We start from the raw sequence: 27,381 nt of genomic DNA, 5'->3' as shown, positions 1-27,381 counted from the left end.
TTGTGATATAAGAAAGGATGAGCAAGACGGTTTTAGAAAAACCTGGGAAAAGTTATGTGAACTTATGCCAAGTGAAGTGACAGAACCAAGAAAATATTGTACACAGCAACTACAATATTGTAAAGATGATCAACTGTGAAAGACTTGGCTACTCTACCAATACAATGATCCAAGACAATTCCAAAGGATTCATGATGAAAAAATACTATCCACCTCCAGAGAAAGAATTGTTGAAGTCTGAGTATAGATTGAAGCATATGTTTTGGATTTCTTTCTGTTTCTTTTCTTTTTTGCAACATGGTTAATATAGAAATAACTTTTGGATGACTTCACATGTATAATTGATATTTTGTTGCTTGCCTTCTCAGTGGGGGAGGGAAGAGGAGAGAATTTGGGACTCGTTTTTTAAATGAATGTTTAAAAATAAGTTGGAATTGTATAAAACAGGATAAGATTAAATAATATTCTATTTCCCATCTCCATGTCCTTGCACCATAATCCATAGCTGAAATATACTCTCTCCTCTTTATATTCACCTTCTCTTCCTTTATGATACAACTCAGATACTATTTTATCTATTAAGCTTTTCCTCATCCCAATTGCTAATGACCTTCCTCCCTAACCACATTCTATTTAACTACTTTATATTTATTTATTTGTTTCTTTTCTGTCAAAATGTAAACTCCTTTTGTAGGGATTGTTTCATTCTTTGCATTTGGATACCTAGTGTCTACTACAGTACAAGGAATATGTTTAATAAATGCTCGTTGATCTTGGATCTATTTCTGCCATCTAATGTGTTAACTATCCTTTCTAGTATCATGCATTGACAAATCTTATGGGTATATCATCGATACTTTAAGCCATATCGTGGATTAATAAAATTTAAGCATCACTGGCTCATACAGAGATTCATGAGATATTCTAGCAGAGACCCTCTTCCATGCTCCCACTTTTTGGGTCTGGCCAGTCAACCAGTTCTGAATCTACATAATTATATATCTTTCACCTGATTTACAAGTGTAATTTGGAAGGATTATATCTAGCACTTTTTTTTTCTAATCTTGATAAACTTTAACACAGCATTCCTCTGACTTTCAGTGTACTAATCCTGTCCAAAAATGAGGTTAAATTGGAATGAATGACTTGCTCTTGATTTAGCCATGATGGGTCTTTAGGAGCACAGTTTCCTTTTCTAAAAATTCACTAACCCTTCCTTTACTATGTTCATTGTTCAATAATTGCTATATTTCATTCTCTTTAACAGAGATGGGGGTGTCATTTGCACCATTTCAGTTTGGGGGCACTTCTGTTTCCCAAGGTCTTTCAAAGATCTCTGACAGTGATTCAGCAACTACACCCAGTCTTCACTTTGTAATAACTACCCCGGCCCACCACACACACACATAATGGGACAGAATATCATGGTTTAGAATCACACAATCCTAGAAGTGCAAAGCACCTTAGAGAGCATCCAATTTAATGTCAACTCCCATATAAGTTTCTTTCACAATGTCCTGACACATGTTGCCAACCAGCCTCTCTTTAGATTCCTCCACTGACCAAGAATTCATGGAGCAGACCATTCCATTTCATTGGTAATGAGTTCATCCCTGCAGTCAAAATCTCTCTCCTTTTATTTTTCACTCCTTAGTCCTAGTTGGCCCCTCTAGAGTGAGTATAAGCAAAAGCTTATTCCCTCTTCCAGAAGAAAGCCCTTTGGATATCTGAAAGCAGCAAATGGATGCTCCCAAACTTTCCAAACTTTTGCTTGTTTTTTTGATATAGTTTCCAGATGTCACCATACCGGTCACCTTTCACTTGAATATATTTCTATTTATCAGTCATTTTTAAGATACATTCCTCAGATCTTAACATTATCTTTCAAATATAGTCTGGCCAGGGCAGCTCCCAGTCAGATAATCACCTGCTCCGTCCCGGTCACCCAGGATTCCATGAATACTGCTTAAGTTCATGCATGCTTTCTCAGCAGCTGCTGACTCATGTTGTAGAAGCTTACAGAGGTCTCAAGCAGCTCCAGAGTTCTAGGAAACAGGTTGGGCTTTTTCTTTTTTTGTTTCATTGATAAGAGGGGAAATGAACAACAGGATAAAACTTAATCTGAAATCAATGTATGTGGGTATACAGATGGGCAGCACGGAAGGAAATGGGACATCAGGTCCTACCTCTGACGCTTATGAACTGAGTGACCAAAAACAGGTCACTTAACCCTTCTCAGGACCTTCTGACAACTCAGGGAAAGATAGAGATAGGAACCAGAGCTGCATTAGAGGAGGAATTTCCCACACCAGGGAGTTCCCTCACACTGATAAAATCATAGGTTCATACAACATGCACACACACACATATTTAGAGAAGTGTATTATTTTGCATTTTTGCAATTTTTTTAACAGTGCAGTACATTTATGCATATATAGGCATATGTTAAATGTAATATAAAGTCATATAATATCTTATTTACATATTTTTGGGATCTAATCTATGGCTAATACCCCACCTTCCCCAGCCCATCTCACCTGCCTCCCAGACCCCCCCCCAGATCCCTACCTTGCGTCCAGCCTCATTGTTGTGTAAGTTCATGAGGGTCCTGGCATTCTGCTTGATCTCCCTCGCATCCACGAAGACCTTGGCAAAGCCGATGCCATAGCGGATGTCGGCAGAGCAGCCGCCCCACTTCCAGCCTTCATCCCGATGATACTGGCCCTGCTTCTCCTTGTCACAGCCACAGTCGCTCAGGTTACCCTGGGTACACGCAGCTGTAATGGCGTGGGCCACGCCAGCAGCAATGACAGCATAAGTAAATGCAGCTTCTCGGCTCCCTGAAAGAAAAAACAGGCATCATGTTGTGGTAGGAACTGAGATTCTGAGGAAAGGCAAATTGGGAACCCGGACTAGGTCCATGATGGCAGGCACTTGGCGGCTGGCAGGATGCTGTTATGGTTGCAGGAACTGAGGGATGAGTTGGAATCACAAGGCAAGCTGATTATTAAGTTTGTAATCTGTGTATTTACATCTTAGAAATCTATAAGCTACAAATAAGGACCTGATACATTGTTTTATAAATAGTCTAGACTTAAGAAAGCAATGAAGAAAATGCAGATTAAACTTAAACGTTTGTCAGGTTTACATTGTTTTTTCAGAACCTGTTGTTAAACATTTACCAGCAGATCTCTGTATAGATACCAACCTGTGATTTCATTAGTGAAAGGAACTCCTGGTGGGGAAATTTCCTTCACCACTAGTTAATCATAACTTGTCCATAATATACTAGATAAGTCCTAGGAAGTTGCCAGAGGTACATGAGTCATTAGTATTTTGCTCAAGGCCACAATACAAATCAGCATCAGAACCACAATATAAGTCTAAATCTGCCTGACATGGAACTCAGCATTTTATCCATTATATCACAACACTTCTAAAGTCTTTAATAAGAATTCTTTTTTCAACTGAATTAAAATGAGACTAAAGGAAAAATAATCAATTTTACCTAGAGAAGAGGAGGCCTAGAATTCTACCTCCCATATATATTTTCCATCCAAGACACTCATGAACTTTTTCCAGGACAGACACATGAGAGACAACAGTATCAGTTCTCTCATCTAGCCATCTGATGAAATCTATGAGCCTAGTCAAGTTATAGCTTATAGTAGTAATAAATGATAACATATAATAGTTATATGTAATAATAAATATGTCCAGTGATCACGCCTATATATTCACACATTAATATAGCTCCTCCAGTTATTAATTACATAATACAAATTATGATCTTCATAGATAGGGTTAATAGCCTCATTTATGAAATCCTAGGTTAATTAAAGTTTTTTGAGTAACGATGGACAAATGATTTAGTCCCTCTGGGCCTTAGTTTCCCTATCATGGGAGCTAATAATTCTTATACTATTTATCTCACAGGTATAGTAGGAAAGTAGCCTTATTAAGCTTAAACCAACTGCTAGAACAGTACTATTGGACTAGTACCCTAAAACCATATTCTTGATCAATGGAAGAATTAATTTATCTTTGGGATGAATGCTCAGGAGGTCAGCTATCTTGATCAGTGACTGATCAAAAATGATCAATGAATGAACGCAAACTTGCCTAGGCCACTATAGGTAGCCCTCCTCTGCCAGCCTTTTTTCCTTCCATATTTCCCTATTCTTGTTAAGAGCACCATCAACCTCCTGTTCTCCCACACTCACAGTCTTAATATCATCCTCCACTCTTCTCTCTGACTCATGTATGAAACATTGCCAAATCTTGCCATTTCCATGTTCACAACATCTCTGACACACATCTTCCTCTCTATTCTTCCAACCCCAAAGTGCTAGCCCTCAGCATCTTCTCACTGGACTACCCTAATAGCCTTATTTATACCTTGACCTCAATCTCCCCTTCCCTGCTCCACCAATCTCAGTTATGGAAATGATTTTTCTGAAGGATTAGTTTGAAAATGTCACCTTCCTCTTCTCAATGAGCTCCATTGACTCTGTCATCCCAGGACTAAATATAAAGTGGCATTTTAAGTTCTTCCTATCTGGAAAATGAGTGGATGCCCATCAGTTGGAGAATGGCAGAATAAGGTATGGCATATGAATGATATGGAATATTATTGTTCCATAAGAAATGACTAGCAGGATGATTTCAGAAAAACCAGGAAAGACTTGTATGAACTGATGCTAAGTGAAGTGAGTAGAACCAATAAAACATTGTACAAAGCAACAAGAAGATTATGTAATGATAAAATCTGATGGATTTGGCTCTTTTCAACAAGTAGGTGATTCAGTCCAATTTCAATAGATTTGTGATGGTGAAAGCATCTGCAACCAAAGAGAGGACTGTGGAGGCTGAATGTGGATTACAATATAGTATTTTCACTTTTTTTTGTTAGTTGCTTGCATTTTGTCTTTTGTTTTCTTCCTCATTTTTTTTCTTTTTTGATCTGATTTTTCTTGTGCAACATAATAATTATGGAAATATGTATAGAGGAATTGCACATATTTAACATAGATTACTATCTAGGAAAGGGATAAGGGGAAGGGAGGGAGAAAAATAATGGATCACAGTTGCAAAGATGAAGGATGAAAACTATCTTTGCATATATATTGAAAATAAAAAGCTATTATTTTAAGAAAGAATAGTCAAGCAATAAATCATAGAAACTATCAATAATTTTATTAAAGAGAATGAGACAAAAGGTCAAAAATTTATGGGATGCTGGGCTAGGAAAAGCTTTATTTTTTAAATACTAATTTTTTTTATTTTCAAAATATACCTTATATCTTACTCTATATAAACTCTCAATTCAGTTCCAGTTTCCTATTTTTACCTGTAGGAAAAAAGGTTTCAGAAGACTGCAAAGGTAGGAGGGGGTTAAGTTATAAAGGGCTTTGAATGCCATGAAGAGCATTTTGTATTTTATCCTGGAGGCAAAAGGAAGCTACGAGAATTTATGGAGAAGGTTTGGGGGAAAGGGTATTGTGACATGATCAGACCTGTACTTCAGGAAAATCACTTTAGAGGTTGAATGGAGGATGGGTTGGATTGAGAGAGGCTTGGAGCAGGCAGAATCATCAATGGCCATTGTAGTTATCCAGGTGGGAGGGGATGAAGGCCTGCACTAGAGTGATGGCAGGGGCAGAAAAGAGAAGGGATGGATTGGAGACATATGCAAAGGTGAAATCAAAAGTGGGATATGGGAGTGAGAGATATTGAGGATCTCAAGATGACCCCAAGACTGTGAGCCTGAGAGGTTAGGTATTACCCGAGCTGTAACTGGGAAAGTTGGGGCAAAAGGTCTCTAGTCAGGCCTAAATTGTGCTTCATATCCATATACCCCATCACCTTGTTCATCAGGAGCCCATCCCTCCCTCAATCAGTTTTCTACCTCTTGTTCTGCTCCCAATTCTGGGAAGAGTGAGCAAATTGGCAGTCCCATTACTTCTGTCCCATATATGGATTAACTCACCATCCTAACTCCTCAGATCAGAATTCCTTTCCCTGGGCAGCACTCCCCCCATTAGATGTAAGTTCAGAATGCTTCCTTCTTCTAACAGAATCTAACCTCCAGAAAGGCTAGAACTTTTGGATTTGTGTCCCCAGAACTCAACAGTGCTTGACACATACTAAGAACTTAAATCATTCAAGTACTATTAAAATAAAATTAATATATAAACATACTCACGTACACTGATACTCAGCCACTAACATATGCTCATACAGATGTACCCATTTTGCCAGCATAACAAACCTATACATATGTGCATTTTAAGATAGAGATGGATAATAATAAAGAGATTTATACAGCGTCTACCATATCCAGGGACTGTACTAAGGGCCTTATATTATCTCATCTGATCCTCATGCAATATTATCCTCCTGACTTGCTCAGGGTCACCTGGATAGTAAGTTTCCAAAGTTAAATTTGAATTTATATCTTCTTAACTCCAAAGCTAGCACTCTATCCACTGTACCATGTAACTGAGACTATTCCTGTGGATAAAAGGACAGACATTTCCACTAACTGCCATTCACAGAGTAGGCAGGTCACCTACGTGAGCTCTGAGACAGAAGGCATCATGTACTAAATGAGTCAAACCAACAGCACTGTTTGATCACAATCTGCCTCCGGATCCTGATGGAAACAGCCCAAGAGTCTTTTGGAAATGATTCCAGACCAAGTATTTTTGACCATCATTCCCAGAAGCAAACCTTGTGGAAGTGCAACCTGGCAGCTAACTGCTCCTGGAGGTTCTACAGCCACATCTGTCATAGTCCTGGAAAAGGAAGTTCTGGTCACCCATCCCTGGCATTTTGTCATGCTTTTTATCAATTGAAATGACATTTAAAGAGTGCATCCACTTTGTTACTATCCCTTAAGAACCATGGAACTCTTCTATCTGACTTTTAATTAAAGTCTTCTACCTACCTTGTCTCCCCCCATTAGAATGGGAGCTCTTTAACAGCAGAGACTCTCTTATTTTCTCTTCATATTTTGCACACAATAAGCACTTAATAAATGCTCTATTCCATCATCAGAATATTGGAGATATAGAAAGAGAAGGTCATAACAATGTGATGATGAGCTTTGATTTCCTAAAGAAAGCAATATTTGAAATGAGCTTTAGAAAATAAATCCAACAGGCACAGACAGCGTTGGAGGAGACGCCAGATCTAAGGAACAATCAAAGTAAAGGAATGTCGAACATGGTGTGTGTTTAGGAAGCACAGAGTCATTCAGTTTGGCAGAAACATTAAATAAGTGGAGATGAATGATGAAAAAAGACTAGAGAGGTAAGGTGGCAACAGATTGTGAAGGGCCTTGAAGGTCAAATAAAGGATTCTGAACTTTACTTGGAGCAATAGGGAGCCACTTCAGACCCTCATCACCTTTCACCTATGAACTATGCTAATAGCCTCCTAATGTATCTCTCTGTCTTATTTCTCTCCCTATTCCATTCCATCTTCCAAAGAGCTGGCAAAACAACCTCCCCACGGAATAGGTCTGAACCTATCATTTCCCTGATCAAAAATCTTTAGTTTTGCTTCCAAGATCAAATGTAGAATCCAGCTTGGAGTTTAGCATCTTTGCTGTAGAGTAGAAGAATGACATAAGTAGATCAATAGATAAGAGAAATGATTCTGGTAATAGATCAGTAGATAAGAGAAATGATTCTGGTAATGATATGTACTACAAGGAGAGCCCAAAAGTACATAAAGAGTCAGCTGCAATGGTATACATGGGTATTAAGGAGGACGTGTCCTGTATTTATGGATACAAACATATATACAAAGTGGGCTCTGGCCTTTGTTTCCTGTAAATGTCAATAACTCTGTCACTAATAATCTATGTGCCCCTTGATTGGTCAGTTCCCCACCTTAGGTCTCTGTTTCCTAATCTATATGAATTTTCCATAGAAATGTGTTCATGTCTCTCAGCTAGACTCTTTCCCCTTTCACCAAGGAACCTACCTTCTTCATGCCATTGGTCAAAAATCAGCAAAGAGTAATGAAAAAACCCCAGAACAAAAGTGCACTAAATACAACTTTTTGATGTATGAATGCATCTTAGTGCACTGATTCAGAGATTGTAACCTAGGAAATAGCAATTAGCATTCAAGTCCATTGCAAAACAGATAATAATCAGCTATTCTCCTTCTCCATGAGGGCTGGCCAAAGAAAATAAGCTATAATTACTTCCTGCATCAGGAGGACTTCAAGTTAGACTTAAGGAAGAAATTTTTTGACAGTGAACAACATTATATAGGGAAATTCCTGGGTGAATGGGGGGGGGGTGTTAATTGAGAGACAGGATGTATGAAATGGCCAAAATAAAGGAAGATTTTTGGAAACAAGTTCAATTCTCAACTATATAACATGGCTTAGGGATAGTCCCACCTGGAGGAAGGGAGTACACCAGGTGACTTCTTAAATATTTCCTAGGCCCAGGATTCTAATGATAAGACCAAGCACCTCCAAGGGAGGCACTCAACATTCCAAAAAGCTCTTGGCAAGTGCTACAGTCAGCCTCCTGCAGACATACCTTCTGGCTGTTGGAAGGTCTGGGCACAAGGAGGCACAGACAAAGGCTTAGAAGAAACTTAGGGAATATAGATACCACTAATTCCCTCCTATTCTGAAAGGCACACTACCCCTTTCCTCAAAATTTTTCACTCGCTCACAATTTCTAATTTGGGGCTCAGTCCTAACTATATCCCAGTTTCCTAAAGGTTCCTCTTTGTCATCAGAGGGGAGAATGATCTCAAAGCTCTCAGATCCCCAGCAGGCCACAGATCGTTATAACTGATCTCTGATCTCACAAGATTTTCTACTCCTCTAAGAATTGCTTGACTCGGTTTCCATTTTATGTAAAAAGAACATTAGCAGGCATTTCCTACTTCATGGAGCTGTTATGAGAAAAGTACCTCATGAGCTTCAAAGTATAGAATTCTAAATTGCATATATGAATGATTAAAAACTTAGGATAGCACAAGTATGGAGGGGATGGACAATTTTTACGGTAACTTCAAGTTGACATTTACTCATGACCAATACTGAACAAAGTACTTAGATATGCCCTCAAGGAGCTTACAGTTTGCTAAGAGTAGGGTTAGCAGTGGGACTACAGCAGTTAGCGAGAGAGAGGAGGGAGAGGAAGGGGAGGACGGAAAGGGGGAGGAGGAAGAAGAAGAGAAAAGGGAGAGGGAGAAGATGAGGAGGAGGGGAAAGAGAGAGGGAGGAAAGGGAGAGAGGAAAGAGAGGGGGAAGATGGGGGGAAGAGGGGAGGAAAAGAGGGGGAAAATTTTTTGAACAGGTAAATGACATGGTCAGACCTATTCCTTAGGGAAATTGTTTTAGTAATTCTTTGAAAGATGGAATGGAATAGGGAGAGAAATAAGGCAGAGAGATAAATTAAGAGACTATTACCATAGTTCATAGCTAAAAGGTGATGAGGTCTGAAATTGAATACTGAAAGTGTGAGTATGAATAGGCAGCTAGGTGGTCTAGTAGATAGAGTACCAGGCCTGGAGACTTGTAGACTCATCTTCCTGAGTTAAAATCTAGCCTCAACATTTCCTAGCTGTGTGATCCTGGGCAAGTCATTTAACCCTGTTTGCCTCAGTTGCCTCATCTGTAAAATGAGCTGGAAAGCAAATGGAAAACCATTGTAGTATCTTTGTCAAGAAAACCCCAAATGGAGTCCCGAAGCATTGGACATGACTGAAAAATGACTCAACCGCAACAGTGCAAGTATAAAGAATGGGACAGAGACACGTGTGATCAAAGGCTCAACAAAATTTGGCAACTCATTTTATGAAACAAGAAGAAGTGAAGAGTAAAGTATGACTGACATTGTGAGCCTGAGTCATTGGGAAGTTGTGGTGTCCTCAATAGAAATGAAGTTGTTGGCCATCCTGTTTGGATTGCCAATAAAACTTCAAGATGTGTAACAAATGGTTAGTATTTGGAGACTAGAATGTAAAGGGGCGTCTAAGGCTAGATATGTAGATCTCAGAGTCACCGACCCAGACATTTTAACCAAACAAGGTGAGAGCAAACATGGTACTGTACAATGAATACTGGATTTAAGTCAGAGAGCTTGAATTCAAGTCCTTTCTATGCCATTTACTGGCAGCATGATCTGGACCACTCTAGGTCTGTTTCTTCATCTGTAACAAAAAATTTAAAAGGACATTTTACCAAGTGGCCCCTAAAGTTCTTTCCATATCTAAATCCATGAATCCATAATCTATGAACTCACAGGAACAGTTGAGATCAAGAAGAAAGAAGCCAGGATGTCACCCTTAGGTCACCCACTCATGGGGATGGGAGATGATGTTGATCCAAGAAAGTAGTAATAGTCAGACACAGAAAAGGATAACAAGTAGACAACAATATTCACGAATACCAAGAATCTATCCAAGAAAATATGTATTGAAGAATTGCACATATTTAATATATATTGGATTACTTGCCATCTAGGTGAGGGGGTGGAGGAAAGGGAGGGAAAATATTTTGGAACACAAGATTTTATAAAGGTGAATGTTGAAAATTAGCTATACATATGTTTTGAAAACAATTTTTAAAAGAATCTATCCAAGAGAACAAGATGGTAGACAATATCACAAGTGGAAGAGAAGGTTTGGGGGTGGGGCTTGGGTTGAATTTGAATACATAGTACAATGTTTATCTTTCCACTGGCCAAATAACTGTTATTTAAGTCCATGCTCATCTACCTCCTAGAAAGGAAGGAAAGGGGGGGGGGGAAAGGATGCCTCTCCACCTTTTTGGGGGGAGGGGAACAATTTTATTTACAAGGACAACAGGTAAATTTAAAAAGATGGTCATTTGGCCATCTCTTTTAGACCAAAGACAAACATGTCCATCAAACACTTAATCAAGGGTTTCTAACTATGGGACTTATTTTTTTAAATAACTTTTTATTGACAAAACATATGCATGGGTAATTTTTCAATATTTACCCTTGTAAAACCTTCTGTTCCAACTTTTCCCCATCTTCCCCTCACTTCCTACCGAAGATGGCAGGTAGTCCCATACATGTTAAATATGTTAAAGTATATGTTAAATAACTATGGGACTTATGAGGGGAGACATTTCTCCACTCTTGGTGTCATGAGGAAGAATTAAGATCAATTTTGTGAAGATGAAATTTAATAGGAATGTAAATAAAATCTTTTTAAAAAATTAACATCACAAGTAAAAGAGAAGTCAAGCCTACTGAGCAAATTCATCTGAAAGAGACCTGATGGTTTTACTGGGATGTCAACTAAATGAGTCCACAATGTCTTATAACAGCCGAGAGAAGAAAAAAAAAAAAAAAGTAAATGAGCTCTTAAGCTTCCTTAAGAGAGGATTAATGATCAGATGACATGAGGTGACAAAATAGCCTGGACTTTTTCCTGATTAGATTATATTTGTACTATTGTCTTCAGTTGACCCTGTGATGACTATTATCATTAATAATAATAGTTCCATTAATATTCTAAATATCCAGGACCACATTCTGGGAAGGAAATTGATAAGGTGGAAAGCATCCAGAAAATTTTCTTTACTAGACATATGAGGACTGGTTCAAGGACTGGGGATGTTTAACCTTGAAAAAGATGAGATTTCAGAGAAACATGATGTCTTGAAGAATTTGAAGCACTTTCGATTGGAATAAAGATTTGTCTTCTTCTACTTCTTAACCCCAAAAGGCAGAATTGGGAACAGTGGATAGAAGCCACAGAGGAAGATTTAAGCTTGATTTAAATAAAAATTTCTTAAGAACTAGAAGTCTCTCAAAGTGAAATGGGCTGCCTTGGGAAGTAGTGGGCTCCTCCCTCATGAGGGGTCTTCAATGAAGGATGATGTGAGCTGGTAGGGGATTTAGTGGAGTTGATTCTAAATTAGGTACAGGCCGTAGTGAGCAGCCTCAATGACCCTTCCAACTCTCAGATTTATCCATCTTAAACTATAAACTTCTTGAGGATAGGACCTAGGTCTTTTTCCAGTTTGTATTGTCCTACAGCACAGAATTCTACATAGAGCAAATATCCTACAAATGCTTGCTGAATCACTATAAGAAGAATAATCATTGTAATAAGAATAAGAATCCCTATAAGAAGAATAATTATATAAATATTCTACAAATGTTTGCTGAATCACTATAAGAAGAATCATTATAATAAGAATCTCTATAATAAGAATAATTATATAAATATCCTATAAATGCTTGCTGAATCATTATAAGAATAATAATTATAATTATTTTTAATAAAAACAATTTGTTGTTCAGTTGTATCTGAATCTGCATGACCCTATTTGGGATTTTCTTAGCAAAAATATGGAGTGGTTTGCCATTTCCTTTTCCAACTCATTTTTCAAGTGAGGAAACTGAGGCAAACAGGATTAAGTGATTTGCTTAGGTTCCCACAGATAGATAATGTCTTAGGTTCCTAACCCAATGTGCTATCCACTGTGCTACCTTGCTGCCCCAGTAAAAACAATAGTTTCAATAAACAGAGTTCTCAGAGTTTTGGAAATGCACAACCTACACTTGTATTCCCTGGCTGGCTGAGAAGGCTACTGAAAGAAACCATTGTTCCTACTGTTAAAATCAAACCTAGGGTCCGTGTATATTCTAGGCATGAAGTGAGCAATAAAAAAGGTGGACTCCGTCAGGGGAGAAGGTGGAAGAGTTGTCCCCTTGTCCCAGCAGGTGACACTTCTGGGCAGCCAAGTCCCAGCACTGACCGACAACCATTTCTGATTCCTATAAGAAGAAAACAAACTATATGGGGTCTTTAGAGATAGAAGTTATAAAAGAAAGGCACCACCATACTATAAGAAGGAGGGGAGCTTGTTTCTTAGATTGGCTCTAAAAAATTACTCTTTGTACCATTTGCATGTAGTGATTAATAGGTGTTTTTTGACCTAAGTGTCTTGAACTTCCTGAGTCAGGAGCCAGAGGAGGACTGAGGTCTCCAAGATACAAGTCCCAAAGCACTTGGTACTGCCTGAGTCTGGCCAGGACAATATAATGGACCAGTAAGATTATCGTCTTAGAATTAGAAAATGTAGGTCTGAGTCCCAGCTTTGCCTCTTGTTAGCTATATGCCTTTGTGTAAGACATCCTACTCCTCCAGACTTCAGTTTCCTCATCAGAAAAAGTAAGGGATTGGACTAGACAGTCTCTAAATGTTCTTTCTAGTTCTAAGATTCTATGAATTGTGCTGGACCCAAGAGGGAATGGGAGGTAGAGCACATCATCGGGCAGCCTGGGACTGCCCCAAGTCATTATTAATCACTAGGGGATGGCAAGATACTGATAAGCAGGACTCAGGGACATTATCAGAACACAATGTCATCAACAATCTTGGGGAGTTGCCTGGGAACACAGACAAGTTAAGGGAATTGCCCAGAGGCAGATAGTCAATCTATGTCAGATGTAGAACATGGACAGGACTCTAAGAGGCTGGTCCTCATTCTGGTATGCCAGGTTGCCTCTCAAAAGCTTGAAGTTATCATAGTATCCATGTGGCAAGAGAAGCTTTCTCTTCCAGGGAAATCAAGACCAGGTCCTTTGACTACAAATCCACTGAGACCAAAGTCTCCTCCCTGGGCCCCCTAAAATAGCTTTAGGCCAGTAATCTCCCTCATGGGTTCCCTAGATTTTTGCAGGGGATCTACAAGGTCAAAATTACATTCATGAAAATACTAAGACAATTTATCCAGGTTAGTTCTTTTTCTTACAAATTCATGAGCATGTTTTCTATTACACTGATGAGAAACTTGAGAGCAGAGACATTTTTCATGTTGATCATGTCCCCAAAATTCTGCACTCTAAGTTTTTCCCCTCTCTACCAGAAGGTGGGCAGCAAGTTTCATAATGAGTAGAATCTAGAATTGTGTAGTTGGTCATAGTGTTGATCAGTTTCCTAAGATTTTCAACATTTGCTTAAATGTTTAATTTTTTTTCATATATCAAGGAAGCCACTTTGGCAGTCAGGTGAAACCTATGGACCTTGTTTCAGAATAAGGTTTTGAAATGAATAAAATAAAATAGAACTTTATAGATATATTATGGACTAATAATAGTCCATAATATATAGTTCTTAGATCACTCATAGTGCTAATATTCTGAGGTTCAATACTAAATATAATGTTATATGTTATATTTAAGGCATTTCTGTTGAATTCAACAAATATTTGTAAAGCTCTGTGGTCTGTAAGACATTACTTGGAGTAGGAGATGAAATGAAATGAAAATGTTTAATTGAAGTTTTAAAGTTTATAATGAAGGAAAATTGGGAAATTAATTTTGGTAACAATGAGTTAGAATAGCAAATGTAGTTGAACTATAAATGAAGTTGAACATTGATGATGGGGGATAAAATTAGCATGTATGATGGACTATTTTTTTATTGAACAGAATTTATCTGATATATATGCATAAATATGTGGTAAATATAAATGTGTATGTGCATATATGTATACATATGTGTGTTCGTCCATACATATACATACCTATCTACATGCAAAAAGCATAATTTGACCAATATTATAGCTAATTCATTGGTATTAGATAATTCTATAAAATGGGATTTTATTGTACTAGCAAACTATAAATAACATTGTTTTATTATAAGATATAATAAGACCAAATCCTGTCGTAACAACTTGAGATCTCACTACAAAATAATTTATTGGTCACCCAATTAGTACTATTTATAAATAAAATATTATTATTTTGAAACAAACAAAAATAAAATATATAGGACAAAGGAGGCCAATTATGTTAGGAAACAGCATAATATTTTTAAATAATTTTAAAAAACAAGTCCACATACTCTAGCTTACCCCTATTTAGATATCTATGTCCCAGGGATCTATAGTCACTCCTGGAGCAAGAGAACATCAATTTAATTACAGTCAGGCCAAATAATCTTTGAGCCTCTACATTCCTTTGTGCCCAGATCCATGCTAAGCACTATGGGAGAAACAAGAGAAATAGCAGATGGTTTCTGCCCTGATGGTATTTACTGCTTATCACTTCTGAAGTCAAGATTGACTGGTGTGAAACAATTAAGAATTCAAGAAAATCCAGGTGGCAATCAAAGCCTTTTCTCCACCCTCTGTTTCTAGATGCTGAAATTTACCCATCTTGCAAGTACCACTCTTCTATCAACTAATCAAAAGTATTTATTAAGAACTAATTATATGCTAGATAATCTAGTACTTCAACAGCCCGATCCCCTGCCACTGGAAAGACAGACTGATTTTAATGAAAAGGCAAAGGATCTGAAAAGGCAGCTAAAGAGCGCCAGACCTAGAATCAGAAAGTTTCAGACACTAATTGTGTGACCCAGGCAAGTGACTTAAACCTTGTTTGCCTCAGTTCCTCACTTATAAAATAAGCAGGAGAAGAAAAGAGAAAGCTGCTCCAGTATCTCTGACAAGAAAACTCCCAGACAGGGTCACAGACATTCAGACACGATTGAATAAAGACTTAGCAACACAGAATCTGGATGCAAATTCCATCTCTGCAGCAAATCTGGGCAAGTACCTTAACATTTGTTTCCACATCTACAAAATGAAGAATGATGATATTTATGTGATATTTTAATGTTTGCAATGTGTTTAAATATATTAGCTCACTTGATTGTCTCATAACCCTGTGAAATAGAAAGTATTATTTTACCTAGTTTACAGATGAGAAAACTGAGGCTCAATGAATCTTACCTGAGATTACGCTGCTAGGGAGTTGTTAGGGATCAAACCCAAGTCTGTTCCCTCATTTTTGACCATTTCACTACTTCTCACCATATCACAACTCATTATTGTGAGGAAATGGCTTAATAAACTAGAGGGCTAGAGAAACATGAGTTATGTTATCAAGTAAGATGATCTTTGTAAAGGACGCTGCAAACCTTACAGCTGTATACAAATGCTAGCTATTACTATTAACAATTATCATCCTTTTTTCCACTACCCCAGCCCCAAATGGCATTATTCTTCCTTGGGCCTCCCACAGTACTTTATTTTTCCCTCTTTTATGCCCTTCTATTACTTTAGTTGTCTAATGGTCATTTGTCTGAGAGATAGCATGAGTTGGTAAACTGACATGACCTCAGACTAAGAAGAGCTGAATTCAAAGCTACTTGAAATTACCACCAGGATGATTTCAGAGAGGCCTGGAGAGACTTACATGAACTGATGCTGAGTGAAATGAGCAGGACCAGAAGATCATTATACACTTCAACAACAATACTATATGATGATCAGTTCTGATGGACGTGGCTCTCTTCAACAATGAGAGGATCCAAATCAATTCCAAATGATTCCAGCAATGAACAGAACCAGCTACACCCAATGAAATAACACTGGGACTGTGGGACTTTGGACCACAACATAACATCTGCACTCTTTCTGTTATTGTTTGCTTGCATTTTTGTTTTTCTTCCCAGGTTATTTTTACCTTCTTTCTAAATCTGGTTTTTCTTGTGCAACAAGATAACTGTATATTGTATTTAACATATACTTTAACATATTTAACATGTATGGGACTACCTGTCATCGAGGGGAGAGGGTGGAGAGAAGGAGGGGAAAAGTTGGAATAGAAGTTTTTGCAAGGATCAATGTTGGAAAAATACCTATGCAAATGTTTTGTCAATAAAAAGCTATAATAATTTTTAAAAAGACTACAAATTGTAGAACAGATGCCAACCTGCATTAGGAGAGGGAACAAAGATTGGGTCAGAAACAAAAAGAAGATATTCCTCTCCTCCTTCTAGAGCACAATTTCTTAACCTTTTTTGTCATAGACTCCATTGGCAATCTGGTAAAGCCTAAAACCAACATGATTCATTGCCTACATCCCTAAATGAAGGGAATGTTAAATCTGTGATTATTTAGTCCTTTTCAGTCATATCCAACTCTTCATGACTCTATGTAAAGTTTTCTTGGCAAAAAATACTGACTAGTTTATTTTCTTGTCCAAAATTTCAGTTAGAAATTAGTGAAAATATTTTTCCCATCCATGCTCATGAATCCCCTGAAATTCATGGATCATCCTCCTATTCCCAGTCCTAGATCATAAGATCCTTAACACTAAGGGATATATCTTATTTTATCTCTTCCAGTGCCTACCATAGAGCTCTGCTTATACTAAGTGCTAATTCAATGTTCATTGGATTGAAATAAACACACTATACAAATAGTAAACCCAGAGGGGAAGCAGGGTTGAGGGAAAAGAAGACAAAAATAAGATACCAGGGCAGACTATCGTTGTCATGTCAGGAGCATAAGAAAATCAGTTTCAAAAGCATCAATATAGTGCTTTTCACATAGTAGGCCCTACATAAATATTTACTAACTGATGTTCCCAAGTGGTAACTGATAAGAAAATCCAGACACTGTGAGTCATTTGTTGACATTCCTACCAAGGTGTGGAGTGCTATTATAAAATATGGTATGGGGCTGGCCCCTGCAAACCTTATTCAGCAGGAAGGAGAAAGAATCTGAAAGAAAAAAATATAGTAAAGGAAAGAGCTCAACTTCCAAAGGAATGAAGAAAAACATCTTTTCCCAACCAACAGTTAGATACTTGAACAATAAAGGGAAAGAAAGAGGTTAAAGCATGAAGGAGAGGAGAGGCTGGTCTGGCCCAAAGAGTCTGGAAACTAAAATTGAACAGCATCTTTATTTTCTTGGGAAAGAGGGGAAAGGAGAAAGTGCTTAATTCATATATGGTGGTGGATTAATAACATTTGACTAAACATAAAGCAATCAGATGGGAAAGGAAGGAGAGTTTCTGACAGAATACAAGAAGAGAATGTAGAATCTGTAATCTTCCAAAAGCGAAACTGAGTTTATAAAATAAACATGGAAAAATGGGCTTAGAACTGAATTATGACTGAGTCAAGAGACCTAAATTCAAATCCTGATTATTTCACAAACTGGCTATACCATCTTAGACAAATCATTTAAACTCTACCAAGTTTCTGTTTCTCATCTGGAAAACAAAAGGAAGAAAAGGGGGAGAGAAAGGGAATGGAATAACTATTTATAAAGTATGTACTATGTGACAGGTTTAAGGTAGCTAAGTGGCAAAGTACAGAAAGAGACAGACCTGGAGTCAGGAAAACTCAACTTTTTGAGTTCGAATCTGGCCCCCAGTATGATCCTTAGCAAGTCACTTTACCATTTTTGCTTCAGTTTTCTTATCTATAAAATGAGCTGGAAAAGGAAATGACCAATCACCCTAGTGTCTGATTCTAAAACTCCACATGGAGTCACAAAGAGTAGGCTGGACATGACTAAAATGACTGAACCACAAAAGTGTGATAGTCATGGTGCTAATCACTTTGACTTGAATCTAGGTCTTCCTAACTCTGAATAAAGCCTAAACTAAGGCTTTTGTTTCTTGCATCCAAATGGCAGTTGTTGAGATGGAAATCAACTTAAACCCCTTTAAAAGTTCCCACTGTTTTTCACAAAACCTTCGAGATCAAGCTCTATCTCCTCAATCTTAGCAGTTGATTTTCTAAATTCAAGGATAAGATTTTACATGGAGTTTTTCTCTTGCTTTCAGTCCATCCCTCCAGTTTGTCAAAAAACCATTCTTCATTTTTATCCTGTGATACATTAACCATCCCTCCCAGATCTATATAGTCTGCAAATGTGACAAGAACAATAGCTAGACCATCATTTAATTCATTGGTAAAAATATTAAACAAGAAAAACATATGGACAGAATTCTACAACCACCATGAAAGACTACCTTCCACAATCATCAATCATAGATTTAGAGTTTCAAGGAACCTTAAAGGCTCCCACAGAGGTAGAGCTGATATTGAAATCTTTCTTTCCTGAATCCAAATTCAAATTCTTCTTTTTCAAATGTCCAAAGGTATCCATTTTCATACTGGGACTTGGTTTTCACTGTCATAAGCTGCAGGCACACTCTGCCAGCCTCATTTCTATGATTTTGGATGGGACCCAGTGCTAGATCCCAGGCAACTCCTATCTGGGTGAACTTGGGCCATGCAACTTCTCTAAGCCTCAGTTTCTTTCTCTAAGATGATAATAAAACACTATTGTTATTTTTAAATTTTAAATTAAAAATTAAAAATAAATTAAAAAGGTGATAATAGCACCAGTCTCATGAGATTGTTGGGAAGATCAAATGAGTTCATGTACATAAAAGGCCATGAAAACCTTAAGTACTCTATAAATGTCAACTGTTGTTTTTATAGTGTGACCCAATTGTTTCCCACAGCAATTGGGAGGAGGGTGTAAAGCGGATACAAGGTGAGTGTGCTTTGAACCAGTAGGGAATTCTCTCCGGAAGTTTGATGAAAAGTATCTAGAACTCACAGGAAGATGAAAATAATTCTACCTATAGGATCATCATTGCACTGCTACCATTAGCAGGGAGAAAGATATTAGACATGAGCTAGGAGACTTCTAGGGGAAGCCCCTGAACAGCCACTACACTTTGATTATTATACCCCTCTAGAATTCTGACTTCTGAAACATATGCATAGGGCAGGAAGGTGTCCTAAGTTCTGATAAAGCAGAGACATTTTATTCTATATCACCTGACTTTAGATGTCTGGTACATAATAAGCACTTAAATGCTTGTTGACTGACTGCCTGTGGTACACTTAAGATAAAGACTATAGAAAGAGATTAAATTATGGATAGGGTACGGATGAGGATTAGGGGATGGACCTGTAATTTCACTGGTATAGGGTAGTGATTCCTAAACTTTTTGGTATCAAAACCCCTTAAACACTCTTGAAAAATTGAGTCCTGAAAAGCTTTGTTGGTTTGATATTTAGTGCATTTGAAATTAAAACATCTTATTATTATAAAAACAGTTTTGACTTCATGGGTCCTAAAAGAGTCTCAGGTAACTAGGGGTCAACAAACTACAATTGGAGAACCATTAGTTTGAGGAATTTCCATGTGATAAAACTCCCTTTACCAATGCAGCTTTACACTTTGTACATAACTTACTATCTCAAAAAGTTGCTTATAGTACCACTACATACCTCTCAGATAGGCTAAGATGACAAGAAAAGATAATAATGAATGTTGGAGAGGATGTGGGAAAACTGGGACATTAATACATTGTTGGTGGAGTTGTGAACTGGTCCAACCATTCTGGAGAGCAATCTGGAATTATGCCCAAAGGGCTGTCAAACTGCATACAGCAGTGCTACTACTGGGCTTATATCCCAAAGAAATACTGAAGAAGGAAAAGGGACACACATGTGCAAAAATGTTTGTGGCAGCCCTTTTTGTGGTGGTTAGAAACTGAAAATGAATCAATGCCCATCAATTGGAGAATGACTAAATAAATTATGGTATATGAATGCTATGGAATACTATTGTTCTGTAAGAAATGACCAGCAGGATGATTTCAGAAAGGCCTGGAGAGACTTACATGAACCGATGCTGAGTGAAATGAGCAGAATCAGATCATTATACACTTCAACAACAATTCTGTATGAGGATGTATTCTGATGGAAGTGGCTCTCCTCAGCAATGAGATGAACCAAATCAATTCCAATTGATCAGTGATGAACAGAACCAGCTACACCCAGTGAAAGAACATTGGGACTCTGGACCACAGCATAACATTTACACTCTTTTTATTATTGTTTGCTTGCATTTTTTTCTTCCCAGGTTATTTTTACCTTCTTCTAAATCTGATTTTTCTTGTGTAGCGAGACAACTGTATAAATATGCATACATATATTGTATTTAACATATAATTTAACATATTTAACATGTATGGGACCACCTGCCATCCTAGGGGAGGGGGTGGAGGGAAGGAGGGGAAAATTGGAATAGAAGTTTTTGCAAGGGTCAGTGTTGAAAAATTACCCATGCATATGTTTTATCTATAAAATAAAGCTATTTTAAAAAGATATATTAAAAAGAAAAGAAAAGAAAAAGTTTTAATTTTAAAAAAAATAAAAAGTTGCCTACAGTAGGCTGCAGTTATTAGACTTGCACAGGTTCATCCAGGAAATATATATATCAGAGACAATTCTTCTTGATTTCCATGTCTTCTTGCTATTGGATGTCTATTTAAACCTCCAAGATGTAAATTAAAACAAGAAGCTCAGTACTCATGTAGAAGATGAAGGGGAGCCAACGATGAGCTGTGAATGTGGCAGGGAGAAAGGGAGACAGGAAGGCGGTTTCAGCTGCGGCGTGTGGTCCATCTACCCAAAAAAGCATACAAGAGGGCAATTCCACAGCCAGGAACCTAAGGTCTCGCTGACCTTGGCAACAACACAGCAGCTATATCCTGGGCAGAGAAAGAATTATTCCTGAACAGTTTCTTCTGTTCTTTTAGACTGACTTGCTAGTCTTCAGCATGGGGCAGGAGATAAAGGATGATGTTTCGGATACTGGAAAGGAGGTGGGAGAATGAGGGGAAATCAGCCCCTCTTCTAACTAGCTTTTCCAATTGTTCTTTTCTTCATCTTCACCTTATATATACTCAAATGGCTGAAGTCTCTCCTTTAGAAAAGGACCACTGCAGTATGTCCTGGCTTGTAAGAGGGGAGTGCATTCTACTGTCTATCTACCCAGGTTACTTATACCTTCGGAAGCTAATAATTAATGTGCAACAAGAAAATGGTATTTACACACATATATTGTATGTAGGTTATATTGTAACACATGTAAAATGTATGGGATTACCTGCCATCGGGGGGAGGGAGTGGAGGGAGGGAGGGGATAATTTGGAAAAATGAATAAAAAAAAAAATAAAAGAGGGGAGTGCATTAACAGCATGGTAAAGGAGGGAAGAGACATGATGAGACAATGGGACAAAACTAGTTCAAATCCTAGCTCTAACATTTACTGTGTGATCTTGGTCAAGTCATTCCACTAGAGAAAACTCAAATGAGGAAAATATTCCTTCTACTACTAACCCTTGCACAGCCCTCCCTCACTTAAATACATTTGGTCCTCTTTGAAAATGCAGAGCAAGCACAATAACAAAAACCCAAGAAAGTGCCTGCATAAAAGAAAGCACTGTAACTCTAAAAGTGTCAAATAAATGAGGTAGGTAACTATCTACCTGTATGGTGGAGTTTTAGGATTTCTGAGAAACTTATTCTGCCTAAAAAAAGGAAAATGTCTCCTACTGTCTTCCTACTGACTGTACATGAAAGAACCATTTTATTATTTTTTTTTTACTTAAGTCATTGGGCTTTATGAAAATACAAAAATCCATAGTAAAAGATCCATTTAGTCATTAACTTTTGGTGGATTCACTGGTCAGATCCTGTCCCACGTCATAGGTACTGGAACAGGTTTCCTGAGGCTGAGAGTGGGAAAGAGGTCTAATGTTCAGGTCTATATGCAACTCAGGTGAGGTACAGCAAACAACCAGCAAATAGCTAGAGGGTTTGGCAACTGCCACTAGAACTGGGGTTCTTCATCTGGGGTCCAAGAACTTGTGTTTGTTTGTTTGTTCTTTCAATATTTTGACAATTGTATTTCAATGAAATTGTTCTCTTTTGTAACCCCGTGTATTTTACTTTATACATTTAAAAGCACTGCTCTGAAAAGGGGGCTATGGTTTCCCCAGGCTGCCAAGAGGGTCCCTAACAAACAAAAAGGTACAGATCTTTGCATTAGAGCATCCTGAAAAGGGAGTGTCAGAAGCACTTCTCATTGCATAATTTTGCCTTGATCCAGTCTGCCCTGTTTGGAAAAATCTCAATGACTAATCCAGTCAGCTTAAGCTCATAGATAGAGTCCTAAAAGAAACTTCAGAAAACAGCTAGACAGAGTATCACAGACTGAAGCCACAAGAGATCTCAAAGGCTATCTAATCTGACTCTCCCTTATTTTTCAAAAGAGGAACCTGAGGTTCTTAATGGTTAAGTAACTTGCCAGAGATAATACAAGTATTACATATCAGAAGCAGAATTTGAACACGGGCCCTCTAAAAGAGTTGATTCTTTCTCTACTATAACATTCCTCCTAAAGTTTAATAGAATAATAATTAAGAATAACAGAGTAAAGTCATTTGACTCCAAATTTAGCATGTCTTCTACTCTATCAAATTGCCTCCTTATATTATATTATATATGCTTCTTATATTCCTGAGTGTAATGGCAAAGCCAAAAATATCCCAAAGACCCTCTTGCTCACTGTGAGTTGCCATGTGCTCCCCTTCCTGCCATATCGGGGTTGTTTAAATGGTTTTTATATCCACTGAGGGAGGGATATTGCTAACAGAGGGAGGAATACCCTATGTCTCTATATTATCCCTCTCCTATTTAATGATTAAATAGTGACTCAAATATATTGTCTTATGAATATTCTTTGAATTGGGATGCAAAAAATTTCTCAGTAAATCACAATGATAGGGGTAGCATCATTTGATGGATTTCAGAGCTAGGAGAAACCTTAGAAAGCAGGATCCCAGACATTGGAAGAGACCTTAAGAGATTGTCCAAGTCCAGTTGCTTCAGACAAAAGTGGGGCACAGAAACAGGATCTTGCTCCAGCCTGCACAATCAAGTTGAGCCCAGGATCCAGAGCTTCCAACTCTGGGTTCAGTATAGCTGTTCTCCACTAAGGACAATGGAAATAACTTTTCAGTTATTTTTTTCCTGAGGACTGCCATACACAAGTAGAAAGCTGTCACATCCCTAGCCAAGACTAGAGCTGGGCAGGACCACCTGAGAGGCATTCAGGAAAATAGAAGTCTCTCTCTCAATCCCTGGGTTTCTGTGACCAGCTCGTGGCCCAGAAGTTGGAGGGGCAGTCAAGTCCACAGAGCAAGCCCCAGGGTAAACAGGAAGGTTTCTGTCTCTAGAATCCCAAGATGCTGACAGGCCTAGTTATCATCCAGAGTAAAAACACCAGCTTGAAGATGAGGTCTTGCCATGGGGGGAAAAGACAGATTGGCTTCAAAGTCATTTTGTTTTAAAAACTGACTCTGAATATTGAACACCTGTGTTGACAACTTGTGAATTCTCAAAACAGGCTTTTCTCCCCGTTAGTGGAGGCCAGAGCCTGTCACTTTTAGTTCATTTAAATGAAAACAGGGAGGATAGTTAAACTCCCACTTTGCATTTCAGCAAGATAATAATCCAGGACAGCTTGCTGTGACAGAGGAAATAAAGTTGTATCCAAACCTGCCTAATAGATTCCATTCCACCACCCTGTAGGCTTGCTATAAATGGTCTGCACCGGAATATTATCAGGGTGTATTTACAGTATCTTACTGGAAACCACAAAGTGCATTGTATTTTTTTTTTATTTTGGCTATTTAAAGGCAATGGGTCAGAAAGGGAGTTATCTGCAGTGACATGAGCTAAAATATATGATGATTAGGAAAATATACAGATGGAAAACACAGTCCATCTTGCCAGTCCTCTGGGATGGTTAGCTTTCGTTTCAGGCTTCTCTGAGCTCATGATTCCCACTTTAAATGACCCAATGAAGACAAACTAATTCCTGGCCTACTTCCTGGGATCTGGCTTTTCCCGCTTGCTATATAGCAATAAAACAAGCTGAAATGAAAGGTAAAAACTCAGGAAGGGCACACGGAGGAGTACTGAGGTTTAGGAAGACAATGTATAGGCAAAACAGATTAAGCATTTATATGAGTGTAAGAACTTTGTGTATGTGTACAAAAAATGGAAGAAGAGCCACATGTTCAAAGACAAATGGAAAATAGTCATCCAAAGCTATTGATGAGGTGATGAGGTGGTAAGTTCACCCAACTGGGGGTCTCCTGTCTCTTTACTAAGTCACTGTGGGGTCTTGGACAAGTAACTTCTATTTTCTGAGCCTTAGGTTTCTCTTAAGGAGAAAGAAAGGAAGACATTAGATGAATTTTAAATTTCTTTCTACCTCTAACAAGGCAGGAACACAAATGTCACAGGTTACAAACCCTAAATCCAGAGGGAAGGGTGGAAATCAATCAATCCAAATCCTTTGGGTGATCACATAGTTAAACAGAGAGTGAGGATTTGAATCCAAATCCTCCAGATATCAGGCTCTTTCCACCACACCATGCTGTCCTCTCAATCCTATCCAAATCATGCATCCCATTTATACAATCCAAAATGAGATTTACTACACTGATAGTAATTCATGTGGGGAAAAAAATCAGGATTTTAGAGGAATTCAGGCTCTAGATATTAGATTTTTAAAAAACTAGACGTTATGGTGTCATTCCAGAACATAGGATCCTGTACTGGTCAGACCACAGCTGACATCACATCTTCATGTATGGCATTCTATTATGGCACCCAATCATAAAAGAACCACTAATAAACTTGAATATTGAGGGCAAGGTGGCCAGGATGGTGATGGGTCTGGAAACCAAGTCATATGGAGAAAGATTCAAGGAACTAGGTATATTTAATTTACAGAAGAGAAGACATACTTAGAAGAGTAAGCTATCTTCAAATAGTTCACAAAATCTGAAATTTTAAAATGATATTAGAAATCATTAGAAATTTTAATACAAGAATCTCCTTTATAGTATCCTTCACATTCTTACATTCAGTCACAGTGAACTTATTATCTCAAGAGTCACCCCATCAGACAGCCTTCATCACTAGAAAATTTTTGAGCCAATCTCCTTCCCTGGAATCACTGCCCATTATTCCTTGCTCTACCCTCTAGAGCAACAACAAAGTTCTACATAGCATCTTTAAATGTATGTTCAAACAAACATAAAAAATAACTCACCCAGATTACTTCAGGTGACCAAAGGTTATTGTGATATGTCCGTCTAACAAAGAAGGGGAAGGTAGTCAAAGGATCATAGATTTGAAATTGGAAGGGACCTTAGAGCCTATTGAGTCCAACCAGCTTATTTAACATACAAGGGAACTGAGGCTCAGAGAGCAAAATAATGGCTTGCCAGGGTCTTCATAACAATAAGTCCACAAAATGCGCAGATCTCCCAAACCAGCTTGTCTTGGCCACCTATCTGAGAGGTCACTTGATTGTAAATTCTAGGCTGACCGCTATGGGGACATCTGATCAGTGCCATCACAAGATGAGAGAAATAGAGTACCAAGGCAATGTATCCAAATAATTCAATCCAAAAGGTTGGTCTAAAGAAAAAAATTAATTTAAGGAGAGCTCATGAAGTGTGTAGTTTATTGACACAGGTCATGTCACTGAAGTACTGTGCAATGTTCCATTTTATTCTTCCTTTGGGGCCATAAAGCTTTAGAGCACTAGCATCAGAGACATGTTTAGAAACAGATGTGCACAGAATGTTGGAGCTGGAAGAGATCTCAAAGATCATCTGATCCAGTTTCCTCAATTCTACTTTGCAGATTGGGAAAGTTGTCTAAGACTCTCTAATAAGTAGATAGAATCAGAGAAGTATCACACAGCCCTACAGACACACTCCCCAGACAAATTCCCCATATAGAGAGCACCTCAAACAAATCTATAGACCCAGGGTACCATAGAGCCATTTTAATAATGGCTCATCACAAACAGATCCATAATCGCCAACTATTCTCACCACCGCTGACATCTCTATTAATAACATACTTTCACAGACAGATTAAAATCACTCAGGTGCAACCACCAGGATGGTCTTTCACACACATCCCTATATACACACTCTCCACAGACAACCTCATAAGTACACTTTCACATAAACACACATTCCCAAAGACAGAGCCCATAGAAAAATCTCTCACACTTACATGAACTGATGTTCAGTGGAGTAGCACCAAGCAACAAGATTATGTGGTGATCAACTCTGATGGACGTAGCTCTTCAACAATGAGGTGATTCAGGCCAATTCCAATAGACTGTGACGGAGAGAGACCCATCTGCCCTCAGAGAGGACTATGGGGACTGAGTGTGGATCATAACATATTATTTTCACCTTTTTGTTGTTGTTTGCTTGCTTTTTTTCTTTTTCATTTTTTTCCTTTTTTGATCTGAATTTTCTTGTGCAGCATGATAAAGTGGAAATATGTTTAGAAGAATTACATGTGTTTAATTGGATTATTGGGAGGGAGGAGGTGGGGATGGAAGGAGAAAAATATGGAACACAAGGTTTTGCAAGTATGAATGTTAAAAACTATCTTTGCACTATTTTGAAAAATAAAAAGTTATTATTTTAAAAATTCATAAATGCCCCTTTATAGATTTCCTATAAGTAACCCATAAATACTCTTCCACAGACACATCACAGATAATCCCCAATATACCTTCCTTACAATTCTCAATATGCACAAATTCACAAAGATCCCAAAGAGAAGCTAATTTTCAAAGGTCTAAGCTGTTATCCCTCTGATCTAAGTTCCATAAAAAAAGTTATTTTTTTCC

General features: G+C 38.0%; 1 protein-coding gene across 1 annotated transcript in view; it reads right to left on the bottom strand.

Moving 5' to 3' along the window:
- Positions 1–27,381, bottom strand: part of WNT7A (Wnt family member 7A) — an 83,686-nt gene that overhangs the window by 38,216 nt on the left and 18,089 nt on the right. The window contains exon 3 of the mRNA XM_074283669.1: positions 2,569–2,840. Within this exon, the coding sequence (XP_074139770.1) occupies positions 2,569–2,840 (272 nt within the window). The remainder of the gene's footprint in view (positions 1–2,568; positions 2,841–27,381) is intronic.

Source organism: Sminthopsis crassicaudata, chromosome 1, assembly GCF_048593235.1.
Source record: "Sminthopsis crassicaudata isolate SCR6 chromosome 1, ASM4859323v1, whole genome shotgun sequence".
In the NCBI taxonomy this organism is placed as follows: Eukaryota; Metazoa; Chordata; class Mammalia; order Dasyuromorphia; family Dasyuridae; genus Sminthopsis; species Sminthopsis crassicaudata.
The sequence above is the reverse complement of the archived record's forward strand: the minus strand, read 5'-3'. Positions and strand labels throughout refer to the sequence as shown.